The 20,779-nt window shown below is 43.5% G+C and overlaps 9 protein-coding genes across 11 annotated transcripts; 6 read left to right on the plus strand and 3 right to left on the minus strand.

The window, feature by feature from the left end:
* Positions 1–18: 18 nt before the first annotated feature.
* On the minus strand, positions 19–2,598 carry Bclcc13. The gene is made up of 5 exons (XM_001558757.2): positions 2,079–2,598; positions 1,516–2,010; positions 1,247–1,467; positions 1,035–1,198; positions 19–959 (listed from the first exon to the last, which is right to left on the minus strand). Exons 1-5 carry the CDS (start codon positions 2,430–2,432, stop codon positions 346–348), a joined length of 1,848 nt encoding a protein of 615 aa, XP_001558807.1. The 5' UTR covers positions 2,433–2,598; the 3' UTR covers positions 19–345.
* Positions 2,599–4,082: 1,484 nt separating this feature from the next.
* Positions 4,083–5,964, plus strand: Bcfth1. 2 transcript variants are annotated; one of them, XM_024691202.1, is made up of 5 exons: positions 4,083–4,316; positions 4,405–4,565; positions 4,649–5,106; positions 5,153–5,351; positions 5,400–5,964. In XM_024691202.1, exons 2-5 carry the CDS (start codon positions 4,410–4,412, stop codon positions 5,790–5,792), a joined length of 1,206 nt encoding a protein of 401 aa, XP_024546972.1. In that variant the 5' UTR covers positions 4,083–4,316; positions 4,405–4,409; the 3' UTR covers positions 5,793–5,964. The 2 variants fall into 2 exon arrangements, with proteins under 2 accessions (XP_024546972.1, XP_001558805.1); XM_001558755.2 differs by having other exon boundaries at positions 4,083–4,565.
* A 682-nt stretch (positions 5,965–6,646) lies between these two features.
* Positions 6,647–8,319, minus strand: BCIN_02g02800 (hypothetical protein). The gene has a single exon (XM_001545171.2). It carries the CDS (start codon positions 8,240–8,242, stop codon positions 6,821–6,823), a length of 1,422 nt encoding a protein of 473 aa, XP_001545221.2. The 5' UTR covers positions 8,243–8,319; the 3' UTR covers positions 6,647–6,820.
* A 121-nt stretch (positions 8,320–8,440) lies between these two features.
* On the plus strand, positions 8,441–10,200 carry BCIN_02g02810 (hypothetical protein). Its single transcript, XM_024691203.1, has 3 exons — positions 8,441–8,813; positions 8,906–9,756; positions 9,810–10,200. The coding sequence occupies exons 1-3, from the start codon at positions 8,492–8,494 to the stop codon at positions 10,017–10,019; spliced, it is 1,383 nt and encodes a 460-aa protein (XP_024546973.1). The 5' UTR covers positions 8,441–8,491; the 3' UTR covers positions 10,020–10,200.
* Positions 10,201–10,321: 121 nt separating this feature from the next.
* Positions 10,322–11,991, plus strand: BCIN_02g02820 (hypothetical protein). Its single transcript, XM_001558752.2, has 2 exons — positions 10,322–11,148; positions 11,201–11,991. The coding sequence occupies exons 1-2, from the start codon at positions 10,666–10,668 to the stop codon at positions 11,807–11,809; spliced, it is 1,092 nt and encodes a 363-aa protein (XP_001558802.2). The 5' UTR covers positions 10,322–10,665; the 3' UTR covers positions 11,810–11,991.
* Positions 11,992–12,110: 119 nt separating this feature from the next.
* On the minus strand, positions 12,111–13,044 carry BCIN_02g02830 (hypothetical protein). The gene is made up of 3 exons (XM_001558751.2): positions 12,771–13,044; positions 12,522–12,707; positions 12,111–12,424 (listed from the first exon to the last, which is right to left on the minus strand). The coding sequence occupies exons 1-3, from the start codon at positions 12,823–12,825 to the stop codon at positions 12,249–12,251; spliced, it is 417 nt and encodes a 138-aa protein (XP_001558801.1). The 5' UTR covers positions 12,826–13,044; the 3' UTR covers positions 12,111–12,248.
* A 1,343-nt stretch (positions 13,045–14,387) lies between these two features.
* Bcptc6 lies at positions 14,388–16,676 on the plus strand. The gene is made up of 2 exons (XM_001558749.2): positions 14,388–14,801; positions 14,864–16,676. The coding sequence occupies exons 1-2, from the start codon at positions 14,747–14,749 to the stop codon at positions 16,597–16,599; spliced, it is 1,791 nt and encodes a 596-aa protein (XP_001558799.2). The 5' UTR covers positions 14,388–14,746; the 3' UTR covers positions 16,600–16,676.
* A 104-nt stretch (positions 16,677–16,780) lies between these two features.
* BCIN_02g02850 (hypothetical protein) lies at positions 16,781–18,128 on the plus strand. Its single transcript, XM_001558748.2, has 3 exons — positions 16,781–17,040; positions 17,146–17,851; positions 17,923–18,128. Exons 1-3 carry the CDS (start codon positions 16,857–16,859, stop codon positions 18,023–18,025), a joined length of 993 nt encoding a protein of 330 aa, XP_001558798.2. The 5' UTR covers positions 16,781–16,856; the 3' UTR covers positions 18,026–18,128.
* Positions 18,129–19,349: 1,221 nt separating this feature from the next.
* BCIN_02g02860 (hypothetical protein) lies at positions 19,350–19,872 on the plus strand. Of its 2 annotated transcripts, none has more exons than XM_024691205.1 (2): positions 19,350–19,598; positions 19,669–19,872. In XM_024691205.1, exons 1-2 carry the CDS (start codon positions 19,493–19,495, stop codon positions 19,671–19,673), a joined length of 111 nt encoding a protein of 36 aa, XP_024546975.1. In that variant the 5' UTR covers positions 19,350–19,492; the 3' UTR covers positions 19,674–19,872. The 2 variants fall into 2 exon arrangements, with proteins under 2 accessions (XP_024546975.1, XP_024546974.1); XM_024691204.1 differs by having other exon boundaries at positions 19,674–19,872.
* Positions 19,873–20,779: the final 907 nt, after the last annotated feature.

A 20,779-nucleotide genomic window follows, 5' to 3' on the forward strand; every position in this document is an offset into this window, starting at 1 on the left:
CTCCATTCCTCTGCTTTCTGATCAATGTTCATTCGACAGCGAAGAGATAAAGTATGATGTTGACGGTGACATAGATGCGCTTCATATAATCCAATAACTACAGCATAATAGAATCCATCTATTCCAACTACCATTCGCCGCGCCCTAGAAATCCGAGAGTGGTTAAGAGAAAAACTCTAATCATTGCTATCAACAGGGTATTATCATTTATCATATGTACATTTCCTCATTAACTCCATAAAATCAATCTTTATCCCGAAAATCATTTCGGAGTCTGTATTCGTTTCCCACTATGTTTCCATCCGGAGCATCACGAGCCAAATCACACACCTCTAGAAAATCAACTCACTTCTCCACCCTAACAGTCTCTGGAACAAAGACGCCTTCATGACTCTCGCTTCCATTTCCCTCTAACCGCTTCTTCTCAGCCTCCTTATCCGCATCCCCCATCTCAGCAAGTCCATACCATGTAATAGTAGCCAGACCCAAAAGCGCAGCCAAGCAACTAAACACCATGGCTACAATACCCTTTGCCGTGAATCCCGCAGGCAACGGTCCAGGCGCTACATTAGCACCTTTCAGATCCAAGTAATCTTCCGTGTTACCAGCCGCATTACCTGTATATGGTACACCACGAGTTTGGCAAGCAGCGATGTGATTTTCTGGGATAGTGAGAGATTTTTGGAGCTCGAGAGGTGCTTCGATCATGGTGGCGATGAGACCCTGGTCGACGTGCCATTCGATGTGGCAGTGGAAAAGCCAAACTCCCGGATTGTCGGATTGGAAACGAAGAACGAGGTAGCCGGTTGGACGAAGAACAACTGTGTCGCGACGCATGGGAACAGCTGGATATGATGTTTCCGTTGTGTTGGTAGAATCGAATGTGCCAGCATCTTCATCGGACCTCTGGATTACTTGGAAGTTATGACCGTGGAGATGGAAAGGATGTTTGCCGGAGTCTAAAGAGCGTTAGTGAAGTACTTGGTGATGAAGCTTACGACGATAGGATGGATACTAGGTGGATTTGTACTTACCAAGGTTGTTTACGACGATTTCTATTGTTTGTTGATGATCAAGGACAAAAGAGTGAGTAAACTCTCCATAGACGGCAGAATTCACAGCATCCTCTCCAGCTGACATAACTGAGTATAGAGTGGGAACCTTGGGGGAAACGTATGTGATGTTGTTGAAGAATGCACTGTCAAGAGTCAGAATTGCGATATAGAAATGGTAAGAAATTACCTACTATGGTTTACCATTTCCAAGTACATCCATGACTACATCAAGGCTGATAATCTGATCAGGCTCTGAGAGTAGCGCCATGCCGTCATGAGGTACTAGATTGAAATCATCGAAATCGTTGTACTCGTCAACAAATGCGGCATCCGGAAGGGCTTTAGTATCGTCATAGACCAGCCACCCAGTCCCATTCCAATTCAAACCGTCAGGAATTACATCAAACAGGGACTAGAATGATTTAGCAAAGGTCTGATACATATAAAGCATTGTATTTACCGTATCCATGCTTGTGACAAAAGCAAAGTTTGTTGAGCTGTCATTCTTGGTGGTGAGTAAAAAGCTGTACCTCTGAGCTGCAGCGATATATATAGCTTCTGCCTCTGCCTTCTCAGTATAGACGCCATCAACTTCAACAATGGTTATGTTGTGGCCTTCGAACCAGATATACTGGCCAGCAAAAGCACCAATGTTGACCATGCGAAACAGGTAGGTTTTCCCGGGTTGCACCGATACAGTAAGATTTTGAGTATCGTTGAGAAGAACGGCTTGAGGGACAGGCTCTGCTCCGGTTGGATTTGCAACCCCTATAAACTTAGGAATCCAAACTTGCATCTCTTCGTGGTACCAGTCTGAGACTGAGAGGACAAATTCCTCATCAACCTCATCCGCATAGGGAAAGTCTGGATCCGTAACAATTAATGGTGCTCTAAGTCCATCTGGATATTGCCCTCTGTCGTGTGAATGATACCAGTAAGTGCCTGGCTGGTTTACCTGAGGTAGGTTTAGCGGACGCTCATAATATAATCTTATGTATTCTTGATATATTACAGCAAACTTACAGTAAAATTGTAAACAAATTGTGAGCCCGAGGGAATTCCACATTGAGATACTTGTGCAGGTCCATCCATATGAGTACTGCCGTTCATAAAAAGACCGTGAAAATGAAGGGTTGTAGTTTGATTGCCAAGTTGATTATCAACGTTAACAACTACTTGATCCCCAACATTTGCCCTCATGATAGGTAATGGCCATTGTCCATTGATGCCAATGGTTGGACGTTCATGAGCGCCATCGGGATTCGCTCGTACCCAAGTAATGTTGAAGTCATAAGTAACAGTCGCTGCTTCTGTAAGGAGTGATAACGCAAGAAGCAGCGCCGATAAGATGGGGAAAAATGATAGAGAAATTGCCATTTTCAAATTGAGGAAGGAGTGACAGTTTCAACAAGATGAGGTTAAACTTTGGTCGAGACAATTTTCTCGAGACTTTGAATTGTTTTGTGGGCGAATATTGAGAGCTCCCAATGTCAACCCAAAACCGAGAATGAAAAGTACCCAGGTATTAAGGGTAGCTGTTGACGGATGAATGGTGTGAAGTGAGAAAGTGGATACCCGAAGGCGAGCTAAGAAAAGCTAATAAAAGCTAATGATTGATTAGATGACTGATTAGATGATCTGATAAAATATCAAACGTTATTGTTATTGTAATTGACTGGGTAGTGACACGAGTTTGAGCGGAGTATGTTCCGAATCAAGGCAGGCGTAGTAAAGAATCAAGCGAAGCAAAATCTAGGCTTTGAATACCCAGCCGCAGCAAATATTCTTAACTGCAAGAAGCTTTTTTTCTTCCAAGGGTGACTGCGATTAAATGACAAGAGATATTAATATATACGGTAAAGTTCTAGCCGAATACGTGTGCGAAAGAAAAACTGAAATCATCGATATTAGAGCCGAATTTGGTGATATATGATCCGATATCCTAGAAGCCACTTACGCCAAAATGTAACTCGAAGAAGAAGAGATTAGCACTAGCTTTAGAAACCAAACATAGGTTATAGGAAGAAGACGTATTGGTTGGTTTACAGAATCCAGCGGCGTTCGATCCGAATGGCAAGCATGCAAGGTCAAAACTTAAAAGACAATCTGAGCAGAGAAGAGACGGGACGAGATTAAGGAAGTGTCAGTTGATAGGTAGGTATGATTTGGTAGATCAACGATTTTTGTTTCCACGCTCCAAACTATTAATTAGCATGGAATGTATGATAGAAGTGGAGGCAAATTCGAGTGAAGAGTGAAGAGTGAAAAGAGAAAGAGAAAAAATAGCTACAGGCAAAAATCCTTGATGTTTGATGCAAAGTGCTGTCCGTCTACTAGGTATATTCAAACCTAATAATAAATTCAGTCCAGGCGGCTTCTTCACTACCTTCCTTATCTATTAAATCTTTGATGATCTGATGATCTGATAAACATCCCACCACATCTCCCCTCGTACAACCAACCAAAAATTCACTTGACAGACAGACTCGGAATCCATTGATTTTATCAAATTCATCGCGTTACCTAGCTCATGCGACTAAGTCCCAAAAAGGTTAGACCAGCCAGGATTTTAGGTTTTTAGCTATGACCCCACGGGTGTACAAGCTTTTATCTATCAGTCTAAGCTTTCAGGCCGCACAGAATTATCTGACCAGAAAGCTTAATAGTAAAAGCCTCCCAGCGGAAATTACCCAGGTTGTGTTCCGCGACAAAGGAAAACGAGAGGAGAGGAGAGGTGGTGAAGAATTGGGGTTTCGTATGTTGCTTCACTCTCTTCAGTCTTACACCTATGTAGATATCGATCGATTGAACTTCGCACCAAGTAACAAGCAACAAGCCGTACTCGCCCTCGTATATAGAAGGAGTTTGAATCAAGGGTAACTGTAAGAATGACATTTTGACCTCGACCTCTTTATATCAACCAATCAAGATCCTTGGGTGTCATTCCAAATCGGTACAACCTGCCAATACCAGGCTAGAAAACTTTAAAGTTCCCGTCTCCTCCTACCAAACCCTGAATTTTTTCTCGGGATTTCTTTTTCGAATAAGGATTAAAGCAATTTACTAGCTACTAGCTAGCGTAAAATTAAAGAACTTTACCTGATGGCTCAGACCCTCTCTAAGGTCTAACTGTTATCAGATCCTCGTTTCTTTCTTATCAGATCCTTCCGCCCTTTCCCTTTCCCTCTTTCAATTTTGACGAAAATAGGATAAACGGCATTATCCATCCGTGATCTGAGAGTTTTGGTTTCTCTTCAAAAAGTTAGCTTTTCTCTCTTTTTGTTGCAGTGTGCAATTGCAACTCCACAATCCCTTAGAGAAACAAAAATAATAATCACAGGAATCATAGCGAATATGACTGCCAGTGTTTTCTCGGTACCAGTATTCTTCGTCGTATTTCGAGAGTCTTTGGAGACGGTCGTCATCGTTTCCGTTCTCCTCGCATTTATCAAGCAAAGTTTGGGCAACTCTGATAAAGATGCGACTTTGCGCAGGAAGCTGTTCCGGCAGGTAAGACATCTGATCATCCCTCCTCTTAATCTTTCCATGTTGATTTAGCATGTTTGAATATAATGCTAACGAATAGCTTCTAGGTCATTTGGGGAGCTTTATCAGGACTTCTCCTATGCTTGATCATCGGTGGTGGTTTGATTGGAGCTTTCTATGGAATTGGTAAAGATGCCTGGTCAACCACCGAATACTATTGGGAAGGATCATTTGCTATTGTCGCCTCTGTTATCATCACTTTGATGGGAGCTGCACTACTCCGGGTGTCAAAAATGAAAGAAAAGTGGACAGTTAAGCTTCGCCAACACTTAGAGCCATCAGAAGATACAAGAAAACGAAGATGGTATGCTAGCTGGCTTGACTTCAAGACATGGGGAGAGAAGCACTTCATGTTCGTTCTTCCCTTTATTACCGTCCTTAGAGAAGGGCTCGAGGCAGTCGTCTTTGTGGCAGGTGTTTCTTTCTCTACGCCTGCGACAAGTATTCCACTCCCAGTCATTATTGGACTGATTGCCGGATTAGCAGCGGGATATGTCATCTATAAGTAAGTCAACCTGGTCAATCTTGCTGGTCAGGCTAACACGGTACAGAGGTGGAGCGACATCGAAACTTCAAGTCTTCTTAGTTATATCGACATGTCTTTTGTATCTTGTAGCTGCCAGTCTGTTCTCGAGAGCAGTCTGGTTCTTCCAAGCACAAGACTGGAACAATGCTACCGGAGGCGACGCAGCAGAGACTGGAGCAGGACCAGGCTCTTATGATATTAGGCAGAGTGTGTGGCATGTCAACGTAAGTCAAATCGACACCATCATCATATGCCTTTACTAAAAATTTTAGTTTGGTAACCCTGAATTAAATGGTGGTGGCGGATGGGGAATCTTCAATGCCATTCTCGGCTGGCAGAACTCTGCAACTTATGGCTCGGTCATTTCATACAACCTCTACTGGCTTGTGGTCATTGTTGGATTCCTTGTAATGAGATATAAGGAGGTGAAGGGTCATCTCCCACTTGCTCCAACGCTAAAACCCTATTTTGCACCCGTTACAACTGCCAAGGGATATGTCGCAAACATGAAGCAACGGGCCATTTACAAGGATGAAAAGGTCACACCAAGCCATGAGGTTCAAACACATGGAAGAACCAGCAGTGAAACGTCATCAATGGCTAAAGATCCCGAGAAGGCTTTAGATACAGTAAGAGAGGTACCAGTCCGTACTATTTCAGACTGAACGACTTAGCTGGCTGGGATAGAGTACAAAGGCCACAATGCATGGAATTTGGATCTGATAGCACTAGCTAAGTTCTCGGATACACATTCTTGAAATGATGAGTTCAGGAATAGTAATGACATAATGGACCATGTTCAAAGATGAATGAACATGTTATCATTGAAACCCTCCATGACATGCTTGTGCTGAAAATTTTGTTTTTCTGAAAGATTGAGTGAGAGCTGCATAGTACATGAGCATCACCACTCATTGCCAAACCTATTCATTTGATATTTTCGCTCTCAAGCTCCTCCAGCTGTCGAGTCCTCGCATACGTCGTCAATATCCTCAGACGTGGGTCTAGCCCGAAAAGAGCCTGCTTGAACATGTAGCCCGCGTTCTCACTATCCTCAATGAAGCTACCTGCCGCGCATGAGAATCTTCCGAATGCAAATCTGCTCTTCCAAGATATCTATCAGAATGCTCGTCAGATACGCTATGTATGTATATACACATACCCGAATCAAGAGCTCAGCATTAATACTCACTCAGTGATAACATTAGGAAGCCAAACGAGACGCAAGAGGTAAAGTAGCGGCTAATCGATCGTCGAGAGTTTAAGAGTCATGGATTCATGGATTCAAAGAACCATTATGGATATCGTATGTGTATATATAGTATGCAATATTTTAACCTTGAATAACCGATTAGAGGGAAAGATTCTGTGAACAATATGGGATCACTTGGGAACCCAGAGTAGGTAAGCAAGAGATCTAACTATTTGAAAGTTGAGGGATGACAATCAAGGATTATCTAATTGGCCAATACCGTGCTTAGCGTGGTCTCGGTCCCGAGCAGTTTGGCGATTATTACTTTGAGATGCTGATATTCACTCATTTTGGGAGATGCCTAGGTAGTTATCGGTTTGATGTATTAATAGTGTACATTGTGAAAATATTAAACGCGAAAATTCTAATTTATTTGGGTATCTTGCAAAATATAAAATCATAAACTTGATCAAAATGCCCTGGATCCATATCTCATGGTCTTTAGTCTCCTCTGGACCCTACCATAGATTCCAGCTTGCCGGCCAAAACTCGATGCTTTTTGATAACCTCTGCCCATTCTTCATCGTCACTCTCATCCTCATCAGATTCTCCCTCGGCTAGTTCCTCCTGGTTGACTTTACTTCCCATGCCCGCAAGAACAAGGCTGAAATCACCTCCCAATCGTCCCAAACTACCGGCACAGTAAAGAACTTGAGTAAGTAAACTATCTCTACCACTTTTGTCCCTAACATTAGGCAAATAAATCTTCAAGGTTTCCTCCAACATTCCCACCAATTGAAGAGGAAAAGTAGTCAGAGCACTGGGTAATGGACCCAGTAAATCGTTATCTTCCTTCCCTTTCGTATTGTTTTTAAGTCCTTCTATTATGACCGGAGCCGTGGATGGTGGAAATATAGAGCGGAACATGGAAATAATCGCAAAACTCTGCTCCCGAAATATCTCAATGTAGCGTTTTAAGTATTTTTCCGTCTGTTGCCCTGTATCGAATTTGTTCCCTGCTGCCTTTCCAGTTGATGATATTAACCGCAATGATTCCTGATCAGCGAGATCTCGCAAAGGACTGAGTGCATTGAGCATAGCTGTAAGACTGGCAAGGCGACAAACGACAAACAAAGAGCCTAACGCTCCTTCTCGTGTTTGCGAGGAACTTGGCATGGATGTAGAAGGGTCGAGTTCGGGGGCAACACGCCGTAGCCAAGAGATTGTGCGCATGGCAGCCGCAAGTTTAAGAGAGGGTTGTCGCAGGGAGTATATGAGGTTTGTGGCCATAGATTGCATCTTCTCCTCCGCTTGTAAGGATACACTCGTTATGAGGGGGGAAGTAGGGTATAATGTGTGGAGCCGTCTAATATGTGCATTCAGATCTAATGCAGAAGCATAATTTAATGTGTTGTTTTCTCTACCAGTCGTGCTGCTAGCAATTGTGTTCGAAGAGGATATCGCAGTAGAAAGTAAGGTAGGTAAGTCGAGAACATCCGCGAGCCTGTCTACGTTCCGTGATAGTAAAAGAGCTTTACGACGTCGGTCGAGGACATCATTCTCGGTCCGATTGTTATAATTTTCGCTGAAGTGAATAGCTGCATCGTCCAGCCTGGGAAGGGCATCTCGTAAGTCTGCGGTGGCTTTTGCAAGGGTAGGAAGAGTAGTAGTGAGTGTCGATAAATGGTCAGAAGACGCGATGACTGATTTATGAGAGCGCTTGGATAACGATTGTAGAGATAGGAGAAGAGAGTGGGAGGATTGGGAAAGCGATTGAGGTTCGGAAGTGTTTAGTGAAGAGAGGGGAAGGGTAGAGAGTCGATTCAAATAGGTGGCAGTTGTGGGATCGGTCGACGGTGGTGCCGGTCGTGGAGACGGTTTATCGAAATATGGAATGAGGAGCTCATATAACGGATCTGCCATTTTGACACCAGAAACGACACTGGCTGAGGTTGTTTTGTAGTTTTGTAGTTTTGTGGTTTTGTTTCGTGGTTGAAGTCAAATAAAATAAAATGTTAGGAGCAACGATTAATGCTCACCCCAAGAGCTCCAAAAGTACGCTACTGCACTCCGAGACCTTGCGGGATCTTCACAATTCCCCACATCGCTTTCTTTAAATTCGTGGATTGCCAATGGGGAGCAGTAAATCATCACTTCCAAAATATATTCAGAATGTCAGAAACTTTCATGCCGAATGTCGAGCAACTGAAGACGTTGCAGAAGAATGAAATCTCAAGCTTCAGAGATGTTCATATTCCTGGAGGTCCTTCAGACTCATGTCATGATGTCAACTGTTTGACAGGTTCTATTCGCTCAATTACAAGTGCAGACAACTCTACATCAGATTCCGCGAAGCAAAAGGACTATCGTCTTATAGTTCCTGGCTTGTGCCATCCTCACATACATCTTGACAAATGCTTTTTGTTATCACATCCAAAATATGCAGATCTAGAAATCAACGACGGGGATTTTTCCGAGGCGATGAAATTAACTAGTGTGTCTCTCTCTGAATGTTTCGTCAATCATCGAGCTGATATTGCCATCATAAATGAATTCTTAACTTGTTCTAAATTCTATATGTGTTAGGTGAAGCCAAGTCACGTTTCGAACATGATGACCTCATGGAAAGGGGGAGGGCTTTGATTGAGGAGAGCATTCGATTCGGCGTCACCCATATGCGAGCTTTTGTCGAAGTAGACTTTGGTGTTGGCATGAAATGCTTGGATGCTGGATTAGCATTGAAAACTGAATTTCATGGCAAGTGTCATATTCAGATTTGCGTATTTGCCCAGGACCCAGTCTTCAGTCACGACTATGGATCTCGATCAATGACAGATTTGCTCGAGCAGGCAATCAAACGACCAGGAGTCGAGGTGATTGGAAGTACCCCATATGTCGAAAAAAGTTTTGCCCTTCAAGAGAAAAACATTCAATGGGCCATTGAAACGGCGAAATTGCACACATTGCATTTGGATTTTCACCTCGACTACAATCTAGATTCAACCCAAAAGCCTGCCGTTCATACGGTAATTGAACAACTCCGTAAAGCGCAGTGGCTCACCGACAGAAATATCGCAGGCTTAAAATTTCGAACTGTTGTGCTTGGTCATTGCACCAGACTCACACTATTTGATGAGGATGCCTGGCGGAATCTTCGTCTTGAAATTGGAGATTTACCTATCTCGTTCGTTGGATTGCCTACATCGGATTTATTCATGATGGGTCGGCCTGCAAAGGGCGCCGGTGGGAGTAGCAGAGCAAGGGGCACCCTCCAAGTGATTGAAATGATCAAGAAATACGATCTCAACGCAGTTATAGGAATTAACAACGTCGGCAATGCCTTCACCCCCTACGGTAGTTGTGACCCTATGAGTCTCACAAGTCTGGGTATGGGCATTTATCAAACAGGCACAAAGGCAGATGCTGAGGTCTTATTGGTAATGGTACCTCGATCCACAACATTCAGAATAACACTAATCAAGGAACATAGGAATGCGTCTCTACAAGAGCAAGAGCAGCGATAGGCCTTGATATCACGCGTAACCTTAAGTTGGAGGTTGGAAGTCCTGCGAGTTTTGTTATTTTCGGTAAGAACGGATCCCGGGATTTCAGAGCAAGAAAGTCAATCCAGGAGTTGGTGTACGATGCAGGTGTTGAACGAACAACCATCTTTGAAGGAAAGGAGGTCAGCTCTACATGATACTACGGATCATTCATCTCGTTATCATATCATGTGTATATCGATTCCACGTGGCAGTTTAATCACTCATTGCATTCACGTGTACAACCGTGCAAGACATTTGCTGCCGACCCCAATTGATTCATGATGGGATCTCAGAGGAATTTGAAACATGATAAAAATACAAAGCAGTGATTCATCAAGTGCAACGTGATTATGAGTCTCTCAAAACTGATCCAAGCCGTAATACAAACCGTAATATAAAGATCAAATGCACTTTTGCAGTATTCTCGAGCAAGTTCAATATAAATACCCCATACAAAGATATTATACACATCACCCCTGTTCCACTTATCTGTCTCGGTTAAGGATATTTAGATCTAACTTTAAACTGTAATTGGTTAATTCTCCCGCATCTTACAGAATACACGTTCAATTTGTTGGGACAGGAAAGTGGAACCTTATTAATATCTGACACCTCGGTCGGTCGTTATAGACCTGTCTACTTCATCGTACATACATGAATACATAAATATCTCGACTTCCTCCATTACAACGAGGAGAGTTAGATTCGCTCCTAAACACACTCGGTGTGTGTTACGACAAGAAGATCGTTATCTTCTCGTCCCTTCCAGACACACCCTAATTTTCGACATATCATTCTGCGATGCATGATCCATTTCCTATCCCACCATGGCAATGGCTTAGCCAGGCCGTTCAGCCTTTTGCCGACTACTTCCACCTAACTACGCTACCTCTCCATATTCACGAAGTTGTCGGGTCATTTCTAGCGTACACTTTTATCAATAAAGTCGTCGCACCACAAGTTTCCATGCTCCTGTTCCCCGAGAAGTACTCCAAATTTTCGGCCGAACGAAAGCTCAACTGGGATGTGCATGTGGTCTCACTGTGCCAGAGTTCTCTTATCAATGTCCTAGCCCTCTGGGTAATGTTTGCGGATGAGGAGCGCAGCAACATGACAGCACAGGAACGTGTTCATGGATATACGGGTGCTGCTGGCATGATCCAAGGTCTGGCGACTGGCTATTTCCTCTGGGATTTGATGATCACCCTCCAGAATCTCAGAGTTTTTGGAATAGGAATGCTGGCACATGCGACTAGTGCTCTTTTGGTTTTCTCTTTTGGTTTTGTAAGTCCATGCAGCTCCCAAGAAACAAACATCGCTAATAAACTCCCTACAGAGACCGTTTGTTAACTTTTATGGTTGCACATTTATTCTTTACGAGCTCTCCTCGCCTTTCCTCAACTTCCACTGGTTCTTCGACAAACTCGATATGACCGGATCCAAGCCCCAACTTTACAATGGAATTGCCCTCCTCTTTACCTTCTTCTGCTGCCGACTTGTGTGGGGAACATATCAGTCGGTTCGTGTTTACCAAGATGTATGGAGGTCTATGCATAATCAACCTGCATTTTCTGCTTCTATCAATATTGATGCACTCACAAATGGAACTGCCTCTGCAGTCGACGCAGCAGCAGGTCACAGTGCAGCTCCACTCAAAAATGACATCATGCGCTTTGCCGACGACGAATTTATTCCTCTTTGGTTAGGGTTCACATATTTGGGAAGCAATCTTGTGCTCAATACCTTGAACTTTTACTGGTTCGGAAAAATGATTGAGGCCGTCAGAAAGAGATTCCAGCCTGCCAAAGAAGGCAGACAGAAGGACAAAGCTATTGCCATGAAGAGCACTGGTGCTAATGGCAAAATCAAGATCAGCGTCGAAGAGAGTGAGGTTCGTAGACGAAAGGGCTTAGATGAAGACGAGCCAATTGCGGCAGTCTCGTAGTTTTGTTTGTGTATATGTCAGAGTGTGGAGAATTGCACGGTTTTGAACAACTGGTAATTGGCGTTTGTGAGGGCTTCCACTCTTTTGAGTGCATCGAGAGTTCGTGGTACTTAACTTCATCCTTCTGTGTTCGAGAGTCTTCAGGCTTCTTTCCAATTAGAATTACCCTATACATAAAGACACTTTTCCACCTATGATTTATATTGCATTAATATCGATTTAATTATGAATAGGTTAGTCTTTCTTTCATACTTCAATTTCAACGAACAGCCATTTTTTATGCAATAGGTTTGAACTCCAGTGTAATAAAATTATGGTATAAACAAACTCCTCATCTATCCCGAATAGAATTTGACCCATCAGTCCCTAACCCAAACCAGCTGAAAGAAGAATTGGACCCGAAAGAAACACCCCAAAAAACCATTCACTCATCAGAATTTCAGTTAAAAGCACCAGTCTGGGGATCAGCAACCATTCCTGGCTGAGGTTGATAGCCCTTTGCACCGGCGTTCTTCTCGAGGAGAATGTAGTCCAATTCCTTGCTTGTTTGCATCAATTCGCAGCAAGCACAACAGCAGGATCCCATGCAGCCGGTACAGGCGTTTCCTTCGAGACCTTGGGATTGTGTTAATTTTGATTTCTTGGTTGGAGGGTGGGAATGGGAGAGGAGAGCTATGAGTGAAGTGTGATATGCGAATAAGAAGGTACTAACCATGTTGCTGCTGCATCTTTTGACGATCAAGCATTTGCAATATGAATGAGAATCCTCCGATGGTAGCAAGACTGTACCAACCGCAGCACCAGCCATTACATGTCGAATAATCATCATCATTCCCGTGTTCAATACGGTGATGGTTGCGACCGGAGACGAAACAAGGGCAGCAGCATGTTTTGATGCCTAGAATGGGTTGTTAGTATGTAGACTTGGAATGGTACTTGGAATTGAGATTGGGAAACGTACAAAGATCGAATGGGGAGCAGCAAGCCCAGAAAGAGTTCTTGTATGCGGTAGGCATGGTGGTAATGGGAGAGTTGTGATGTGGAGGTTGTATTAAAAGTTGTACGTAAAGTTATAGAAGAAATATCAACGAGCGATTGATAGAGAAAGAGAAGTTTATGTACTGCGAAGAAATTGTCTGGAGGGATTGAAAAAAAATCGAAGATGGAGGATCACAGGTCATATTTGAAGTCATCTATACATTCCCATACAAGCATTACGCGAAGGATTCACTTCCATATACAATATGGCTGATGCACTGGACCTCACAATCAGAGCAAAAGAAAATGTCCACCAGATTACTATACCTATCTCATACAAGGGCGGAGTTATAAAAAGAATATAACTAACAGTTAGAAAGGTGTATTAAGGCTGAAAAGCAATGCCTCGTTCTCATTTCAGGGAGAGACGGTAGCGGGGGCTGAGATTGGTGCATATAGCGAAGGAGCGAAGGATCGAGGGTCCAATCATTTATTGGGGTTGCTTTTGAATATTATGAGCCCCTGATTATTGTACTCGGCTTCCTGCTTGAAGGATGGACCAGAAAAGAAATGTTTGTGAGATTGTAATAAGTTTTTTACTCATTGTCGTACTTGGAAATGCCACACTGTGTGTATTTGCACTGGACGATAGATAGCTCTGATTAGATGGTTGGCAGGGAGAGACGACAACATGCTACTCTCCACTTTGTGCTTACTGCACACTGCACACTGAACACTGCACACTGCACACGGCACAGTGCCACAAAAACTGATAAAAGTATGCAAGAGAGAGTTATTGACGTGAAAGGCGGAGGGTGACAGACATTCACCAGTTAGGAAACCTCAGCCTCATGTCAAACCTAAGAATACCTCCCTGCTGCTAGGTGTGTGTAGGATAGGGATTCGATGGTAAGCGAGGTAAGCTGACTATTTGATATTGTGGGAAGAACAAAGTAATCACTTTACATGTAAGATGAAATGACATTCAAGCTGTTTCGAACGTGCCTTATTGTTCCTGGCAGGATTGTCTGTTCGGTATACGGCTAGAGGAGTTGGTAGGTTTAGATTCGAGGAGGTGAGAGGAAGACACAGGGTAGAGTACAAATGTTGCATTAGATATCGTGTTGTGAATTAGTTGCCTATGAATACCTATATACCGCTCTTTGGTGCTCTTCAATTTATGTTTTCGAGTTGAATACCTTCAGCATGAAATACAGCGCATGTTAATACTCTCCATGGGCGAAAAGTCCATTGGCGTTCACGTACTAGGTAGGGCTCAAAATCGATTATGTCAAATGACATTTGGTGCCAACACCATATATATGGCCGACAGCTCACCAAGATCGTACCGTCACATCAATGAGACGACCACTGCGCTTTGCAACCAACATGTTTGCTTCGAGATCACATCGTAAGATTCTCAATATCGAACATTACCTGGCCTGGCTGGGTAGGTGTTGTTTGTTTATTTGAAAATATGAGTAACGTGACTGGCATGAAATGATTGAATCACAAGGCAAGGCTACTACTTACTTATCCGGACCCCTGTCTACCCTGGTCCAACCCGGAAATTGTGGGGAAAACTTTATGTCCATCCATCGTCAATTTGAGCATATGAATATTATGATGATGTTGCATTTGCTCGACAAGATCTTGATAAAAGAGCAATTTCTTTTAACATGATTTGAGCAAGTTCGATAAGATATCCCAAAATATTATTCCAATTTTCTTGCAGGCTCCGTTTCTGGGCTACTCATCGGAAAACATCAAATACTCGATTTTGGGAAATTAGGTGCTATTGTTGGATTGTGCCTAAATATGACCATATTGCCGACCTCGGCTGCTCCTTTTAACTCTTCAAAAGACATCATTGATTTAGTTTAATGGTGTAGAGTGTCAACATATCAATCAATTGTGCTTGAATTGTCTCTTGGGCTTCGAAGAACTTGACGGTGGACCATGGGAAGAATGAAACCAATGGCTCGGGGCCCATGGTCCTTGGCAGATTCGTATGGTATGTTTGTTAATTGCTGTTCTGTGTAATTCCCAACCACAACATCTAACCTGCATCTACAGACTTCATATCCACCTTCCTCAACAGATCCATAGCCCGCAGATGCCCTTCGACCACGAGCCGTAGTTCTGTCACACAAGCTGGAAGACTGGCATTCAGCACGTCACACTCATCTCCCAGGCATCGTATGAAAATTCGCAGATCAGGCAAACAAGCAGGCCTGCATCAGGAAGGACAGAACAGATGGTTTCACGACTACTTCACAACGCATCTTCCCTCTTCATCTCTTCATCCTGATTCCCGGTCGAGTGGCCCGCACCACAAATTGCCAAGATCGGCATCAACACCACATACTCCCGGCTCAGGACCTTCTCCAGCTGCCGCCCCACCAACTATTGGAACGTCTAGAGAACTTACAGTTGTGCGAATACCTCTACGAAGCGCGAAACATCATTTTGGAGTTTCTGTTTCCCGCGGTACGAGGCCATACAATGAAGATGCATACCAGGCAGGAACAATAGAGATCCCAGCATTTGCAAAGCGGGCTCCTATAAGTCTAAGTCGCTCGAATTCCAAAAGCATCTCAAGCGGTGGTACATCGGCGGATGGTGCAAGCGGAGATCCGCAAGTTTTCTATTTTGGAGTGTTTGATGGACATGGGGGAAACGAGTGTAGTGATTTTTTAAGGGAGGAGCTACACAAATATATCGAGACGACAGCAGAAACATTTAAGCTTCCTTCAAGTTTAGACAAGAAGGTGAAAGTTCCCGGTTCGGGGACTTCTGTGGCAAGCAAGGAAGGGCAGGATGATGGATCAGGGACACCGATTTCTCAGCAAATTTCTAATAAAATCAAAGCAATTGAGTTGGAAAAATCACTTGTTTCAGATTGGAAAATAACAGTTGGTGGATATTTTCGCCGCTTTAAACCGGAATATTTCGATCTTCTTGATTCTATGGAAGGAGAGCCAATACGGAAACCTGTTTCCATCGAGGCGGCCCTAATGTATGCTTTCTTGAAGGCAGATTTAGATTTTATATCAGCACAAGCCCGAAAACCTAGCCCGGATGATAACAACACCGACTCGCCTTTAAATGCGGATGAAATCTTAGGAGAGCCAGCGCGTTATTCCTCTCCACATCGCATTGGAGGCCCGACGCGCTTTGTTGGCGGCTCAACTGCTTCAGTTGCTATGATATCTACCCCAACACCGACTCCTTTCTGGCACCCATCCTCTCCTTCGACATTGATGGTCGCCCACGTTGGTGACACTCGTATAATACTTTGTGAGACTTTGACCGGGTTAGCCAAACCTGTGACAACCAATCATCATCCAAGTTCCCCAGTTGAAGGAGGAAGACTCAGAAGATATGCTGCGACATTTGTCACAGATTCATTTGGTGAAGAGCGCATGTCTGGATTGGCTAATACAAGAGCATTCGGTGATATGCGTTCCAAGCGCATAGGCGTCTCTGCCGAGCCGGAAATTAGACGTGTAGAGATATCTCCAGCTGAATACAGCTTTTTGGTCTTGGTTTCCGACGGTGTTAGTGGCACATTGAGTGACCAAGAAATTGTGGATGTTGTGAAAGAGGCTAAGACGCCAGAACAAGGGGCGAGAGATATTGTTAGTTTTTCCACAGAAGTGAGTAAAGAAGGAGATAATGCAACGTGCTTGGTTGTTAGGCTTGGAGGCTGGGAGAGAAGAATTGAAGGTGGAATGGGAAGTATGGGCACTAAGGAGGTTAGAGATTACAAAAAGGGTGACGCGATGGATCCTAGGAGAGCTAGAACCTAGGGTCAATAGTACATGGGAACATATAGCCTGTATAGCTAGAGCTAGGAATAGTATATATTTAACATGTAACCGTCGCAAGTAACTTGCGATGAACTTTGAGTTACTCTCAACAGACTTTAGACGTGAAAGATGTGCGAGTACTGTACCCAATCCGGTCCCTTAAATTGGACTGGCCTATGACGTCATATTCACATGATGTGATTTCAATATCAGTTCTAAGCTTCGGGGATCAAAGCATGTCAACAACTCATACAATCATGTCCTCAAAAGTCGATCCAGCCATATTAAAGGCTCTCTCTCTTGATCCTTCTTCAGCAACGATATCAAAGCATGGCGGCGGTGGATTCGCCAAAACATTCAGGATAAGTGGTACAGTTGATGGAAGGCAAAAGTTATTCTTTGTAAAGACTGGAGAGAAGGATAGTGAAGAGATGTTTACGGGTATGTATGAAAATTCCCTACTTTGTTTCTGTTCTCTGTGCCAAACTTCATAACTTCCAAATGATTCGATGCGTATTTCAATCATCTGCTCACAATTCATCCAAGGAGAACACGCCTCTCTCAATGCGATCCACTCCATTGTTCCAAGCCTCTGTCCTCAATCCTATGCCCATGGACCCCTGGAGTGCGGAGAAGGATTTTTCCTTGCGACAGATTTCTTGGATTTGAACCCACGAGATGCAAAATCTACACCTGGTTCGGGGGAATCTCTAGCGAGAAAACTGGCAAAGTTACATAGTGTGTCTGCACCGACTCCTGAAGGATATGAGCAACCGCAGTTTGGATTTACGGTTACGACGTGCTGTGGAGAGACGAAACAGGATAATAGTTTTAAGGGGAGTTGGGCGGAGTTCTATGGGGATAATAGGCTGAGGGGGATTGTCAAGGAGGCGGAGAGAAATAATGGGAAGAACGGGGAGTTGAGGAAGTTGGTAGAAGAGGTTGTGGAAGTTGTTGTGCCGAGATTGCTAGGGGATGGAAATCTGAGAGGGAGTGATGGACAGAAGATCAAACCGGTGGTTGTGCATGGAGATTTGTGGAGTGGGAATCACGGAACTGGACGGATTGGGGAAGGAGGGGTAGAGGAGGTGGTTTATGATTCGAGTGCTAGTTGGAGTCATGCGGAGTTTGAGGCGGGAATCATGAGGATGTTTGGAGGGTTTGGGAGTGCGTTTTGGAGGGAATATCATGAGGTTAGACCGAAGGATGAACCGCGAGAGGAGTGGGAGGATAGATGTTTGTTGTATGAATTGTGAGTATGGTGATTATTTAATTTGTGATTTGTGTGTTGGAATGGAACAAAGGTGCTGATTTGTGATCTAGGTATCATCATTTGAATCATTATGCGATGTTTGGGGGTGGATATAAGGGAGGTGCTGTGAACATCATGAGGAAACTTTTGAAGAAGTATGGAGAAGAAACTTGATACTACGAGTCAAATACATACTCAAGCAGTGATAATTTATTATCTAACTAAAAATATTTCACATATACTCTAAAGACTTCCAGAAAAATATTTGACACCTTCAAAGAGATATAAAAGGGGTGTTTACTGAGAACCATGTAGCTGCATAGCAGTCGTAAAATTCCAGAGGAGAACGCGAGCATAGATAAAATTTTGATCGAAGCAGGACTTGTTGTCGACATTTCTGTGTCTAAAGGGATGGACACTGAGAATGGGTTATTGGCCTATCGGTATTGAATATCAGGTGATACTAACGGCGGACCGCCTTTGTTGCACTTTCTGCGCCGTAAACGACACGTTCAACACCCGTTTTTTGTCCGCTATGACATGTTTTATGAAGTAAATTCTAAAAGGCATCTTTTCTTATGTTGGAGCTTTCATAGCAGCTCAGATGTGAAAATCCTGACGTTCATACTTCTTACATATCTGTCGCACATCATTAATTGGCACGAAAAGAAGCGACCAACAAAACCTGATGCGACTTTCTACAAGAGGCAGGTAGTATTGCAATTTCCATTGGACAGTGATAAGAACCAAACTGCCGGGCCCCAAGTGATTCATTAGCTGCCAGGTACAAGCGAGAACTCTTCGCGTCTACCATGCTATCTATTCGCAGGAGAAAAAACAGGCGGAATTCAACCATTTCTACAACATCTTTTATGATTCAATTACTTCCCTCCAATAATATGTGAAATAGACCTTCGAAATATTAAGTATGTAAACAATAAGCAGCTAATATTTCTTTTGGTCTCCTTGTATTTATATAAATCATTTGTGAATGATCTTTTATTCAATTAAGTTGGAAGATTTCAACAGAGAATTAAATGATCAAACTCCGCTTATTTCTTTAGCGAGCTTTGTGTGATCCCCTTTCGGATAAGCTTCAGATAGCAACTGACTAACTATAAACAAGCAACCAGTTGGACGCAGGACAATATGTATACTCTGTCAACTGCCAATTTTATTAGTTTATTGTCACAACGGCGTGTTCATTCACAGAGGAATTAGCATACGGGTCCGTCGTTCTTCAGCGTCGCAGACCTTTTGACTTCACTCTTCTTTCCGAGGAAATCTTTTTCACATTGCTCCCATCATGTCTCTTTTTAACCCTGGCCGCTATAAGAGTGTTTGCAATTCATAACAAGCCTTTCATAGTTCGACGGGGGTACATTGTATTCCCTTAAGCTTGTCAGTCAAAGTCGTACGCATTTTACAAATCCTTCCGCATTTTGAAGCCGCGCTTGGATGCTTCTCTCGCGTAGAAGACTTTTTGCTGAAGTCAGAAGTCATTGACTCCAAAGTAATTATAGTTGATGCGACCAAGCACGGGAAGGATGACCACAAGACTGAATGTGTAGGTGAGAAAGAAGTATTAAACCAAGAAAAGAAAAGTATCCGGTGAAGCCGAAAGATTGTTCACTATTAACCATGCGACATGCAAGCTTTGGCTGGGGCACTGAGTCAATTCTGCGCGATGTCAGTTTCGATATTGCTGCAGGTCAACACGTCGCCGTTACTGGTCCTGTCGGCTGCGGTAAGTCGCTCTTGCTACAAGCAATACTTGGTGAAGTCAAACTTAAGGCTGAGAATTTACATGTTAAAAGCATAGGTATCGGATACTACAGCCAGAATCCGTGGCTAGAAAATGTTTACGCACACAAAAATGTATTTAGAGGCGCGCTTAATGACAAATTATGATTGGATTTGGTTTCTGATAGTTGTGGTCTCGGCGGATTACTGGGTATAGAGAGTGCACACAAGACTGCTGGAAGTGGTGGAGCTAGAATAAGTGGTAGTGAGTCGCTCTATTGCATACATGAAACTTCGACTTATGAAATTCAGGCTCTGGTACTTGCGATTGCAACTCGACCCGCAATATTGCTCCTGGATGATGTCTTCAGTGCTATGAATAAAACTACAAAGACTTCTATGCAAAAAAGTTGTTTGGGCGGAAAGGCATCTTGCGCGAGCAAGAAATTACAGTTATTCATGTTACTCAGGACCGTACGCAGGCCTGTTGACGAAACTTTTGTCATCTTTTAATCCTCTGTAGAACAATTCATAGAAGCTGCCGATATGGTTCCTCGGATAGAAAATACAGTAAACATTAGGCAGTTTCAGCCAGTGGCTGGTACAATTCAGGCTACGCTACTAGACAAAACGGAGAGGGGGGGGGGGGGATCATTGCTACAGAGTCCAGCCCTGGTTCTCAATCCCGATCAAAAGGTAGTCGTACCGACCCAACTAAAATCGCAGACAAAAGGGTCTACCAAGCTTATCTCTTTTCTATTGGGCGTGTTCCACTGCTTATGGTGGTTGCAAGAGAGTATACCACCACGCCGGTTGATATCCCTCTAGCTGCTTATCAGAGGTTTCGCGAGTCCAAACAGCTTGTACCGCTTCTAGATGGGCAATTTGAGGTGTATTCAGGCCCAAAATTTGCTCCTAGTTCTTCGAAGGCTAAGAGCAGATTGAGTTCTTGCAGGGAAACTTCTTGTGATTGATGTTGGATGATTTGAAAATAACAAAAACCACTAGGTCTAATGGAGATTGACATAGAAGTCAAAACAGCCAGAGTCAACTTTCTTGATATGCTCACGGCTCTCGGATGTGTCGACAACCACAAACTCATGGGATGTGCATATATGCAGGTGTGGTGACCAGAGCCGGCTCAGGAAGTACCTTCCATTGCCGCTACCGACCGAGAATATCGAT

This window comes from Botrytis cinerea, chromosome 2 (assembly GCF_000143535.2).
Source record: "Botrytis cinerea B05.10 chromosome 2, complete sequence".
Classification (NCBI taxonomy): Eukaryota; Fungi; Ascomycota; class Leotiomycetes; order Helotiales; family Sclerotiniaceae; genus Botrytis; species Botrytis cinerea.

Excerpts from the sequence above, each read along its gene's own strand:
- Bclcc13 (XM_001558757.2), bottom strand. The coding sequence starts at position 2,432 with ATGGCAATTTCTCTATCATTTTTCCCCATCTTATCGGCGCTGCTTCTT. Across the intron at positions 2,011-2,078 it reads AATTTGTTTACAATTTTACT|GTAAACCAGCCAGGCACTTA; the intron begins GTAAGTTTGCTG and ends AACCTACCTCAG. Across the intron at positions 1,199-1,246 it reads CTTGGAAATGGTAAACCATA|TGCATTCTTCAACAACATCA; the intron begins GTAGGTAATTTC and ends GACTCTTGACAG.
- Bcfth1 (XM_001558755.2), top strand. The coding sequence starts at position 4,410 with ATGACTGCCAGTGTTTTCTCGGTACCAGTATTCTTCGTCGTATTTCGA. Across the intron at positions 5,107-5,152 it reads GCGGGATATGTCATCTATAA|AGGTGGAGCGACATCGAAAC; the intron begins GTAAGTCAACCT and ends AACACGGTACAG. Across the intron at positions 5,352-5,399 it reads AGAGTGTGTGGCATGTCAAC|TTTGGTAACCCTGAATTAAA; the intron begins GTAAGTCAAATC and ends TAAAAATTTTAG.
- BCIN_02g02800 (XM_001545171.2), bottom strand. The coding sequence starts at position 8,242 with ATGGCAGATCCGTTATATGAGCTCCTCATTCCATATTTCGATAAACCG.
- BCIN_02g02810 (XM_024691203.1), top strand. The coding sequence starts at position 8,492 with ATGTCAGAAACTTTCATGCCGAATGTCGAGCAACTGAAGACGTTGCAG. Across the intron at positions 8,814-8,905 it reads CGAGGCGATGAAATTAACTA|GTGAAGCCAAGTCACGTTTC; the intron begins GTGTGTCTCTCT and ends TATATGTGTTAG. Across the intron at positions 9,757-9,809 it reads CAGATGCTGAGGTCTTATTG|GAATGCGTCTCTACAAGAGC; the intron begins GTAATGGTACCT and ends CAAGGAACATAG.
- BCIN_02g02820 (XM_001558752.2), top strand. The coding sequence starts at position 10,666 with ATGCATGATCCATTTCCTATCCCACCATGGCAATGGCTTAGCCAGGCC. Across the intron at positions 11,149-11,200 it reads TGGTTTTCTCTTTTGGTTTT|AGACCGTTTGTTAACTTTTA; the intron begins GTAAGTCCATGC and ends AACTCCCTACAG.
- BCIN_02g02830 (XM_001558751.2), bottom strand. The coding sequence starts at position 12,825 with ATGCCTACCGCATACAAGAACTCTTTCTGGGCTTGCTGCTCCCCATTC. Across the intron at positions 12,708-12,770 it reads CTGCTCCCCATTCGATCTTT|GCATCAAAACATGCTGCTGC; the intron begins GTACGTTTCCCA and ends AACCCATTCTAG. Across the intron at positions 12,425-12,521 it reads AAAGATGCAGCAGCAACATG|GTCTCGAAGGAAACGCCTGT; the intron begins GTTAGTACCTTC and ends CACAATCCCAAG.
- Bcptc6 (XM_001558749.2), top strand. The coding sequence starts at position 14,747 with ATGGGAAGAATGAAACCAATGGCTCGGGGCCCATGGTCCTTGGCAGAT. Across the intron at positions 14,802-14,863 it reads GTCCTTGGCAGATTCGTATG|ACTTCATATCCACCTTCCTC; the intron begins GTATGTTTGTTA and ends CTGCATCTACAG.
- BCIN_02g02850 (XM_001558748.2), top strand. The coding sequence starts at position 16,857 with ATGTCCTCAAAAGTCGATCCAGCCATATTAAAGGCTCTCTCTCTTGAT. Across the intron at positions 17,041-17,145 it reads TAGTGAAGAGATGTTTACGG|GAGAACACGCCTCTCTCAAT; the intron begins GTATGTATGAAA and ends AATTCATCCAAG. Across the intron at positions 17,852-17,922 it reads AGATGTTTGTTGTATGAATT|GTATCATCATTTGAATCATT; the intron begins GTGAGTATGGTG and ends TTTGTGATCTAG.
- BCIN_02g02860 (XM_024691204.1), top strand. The coding sequence starts at position 19,493 with ATGCGACATGCAAGCTTTGGCTGGGGCACTGAGTCAATTCTGCGCGAT. Across the intron at positions 19,599-19,673 it reads TACTGGTCCTGTCGGCTGCG|GTATCGGATACTACAGCCAG; the intron begins GTAAGTCGCTCT and ends TTAAAAGCATAG.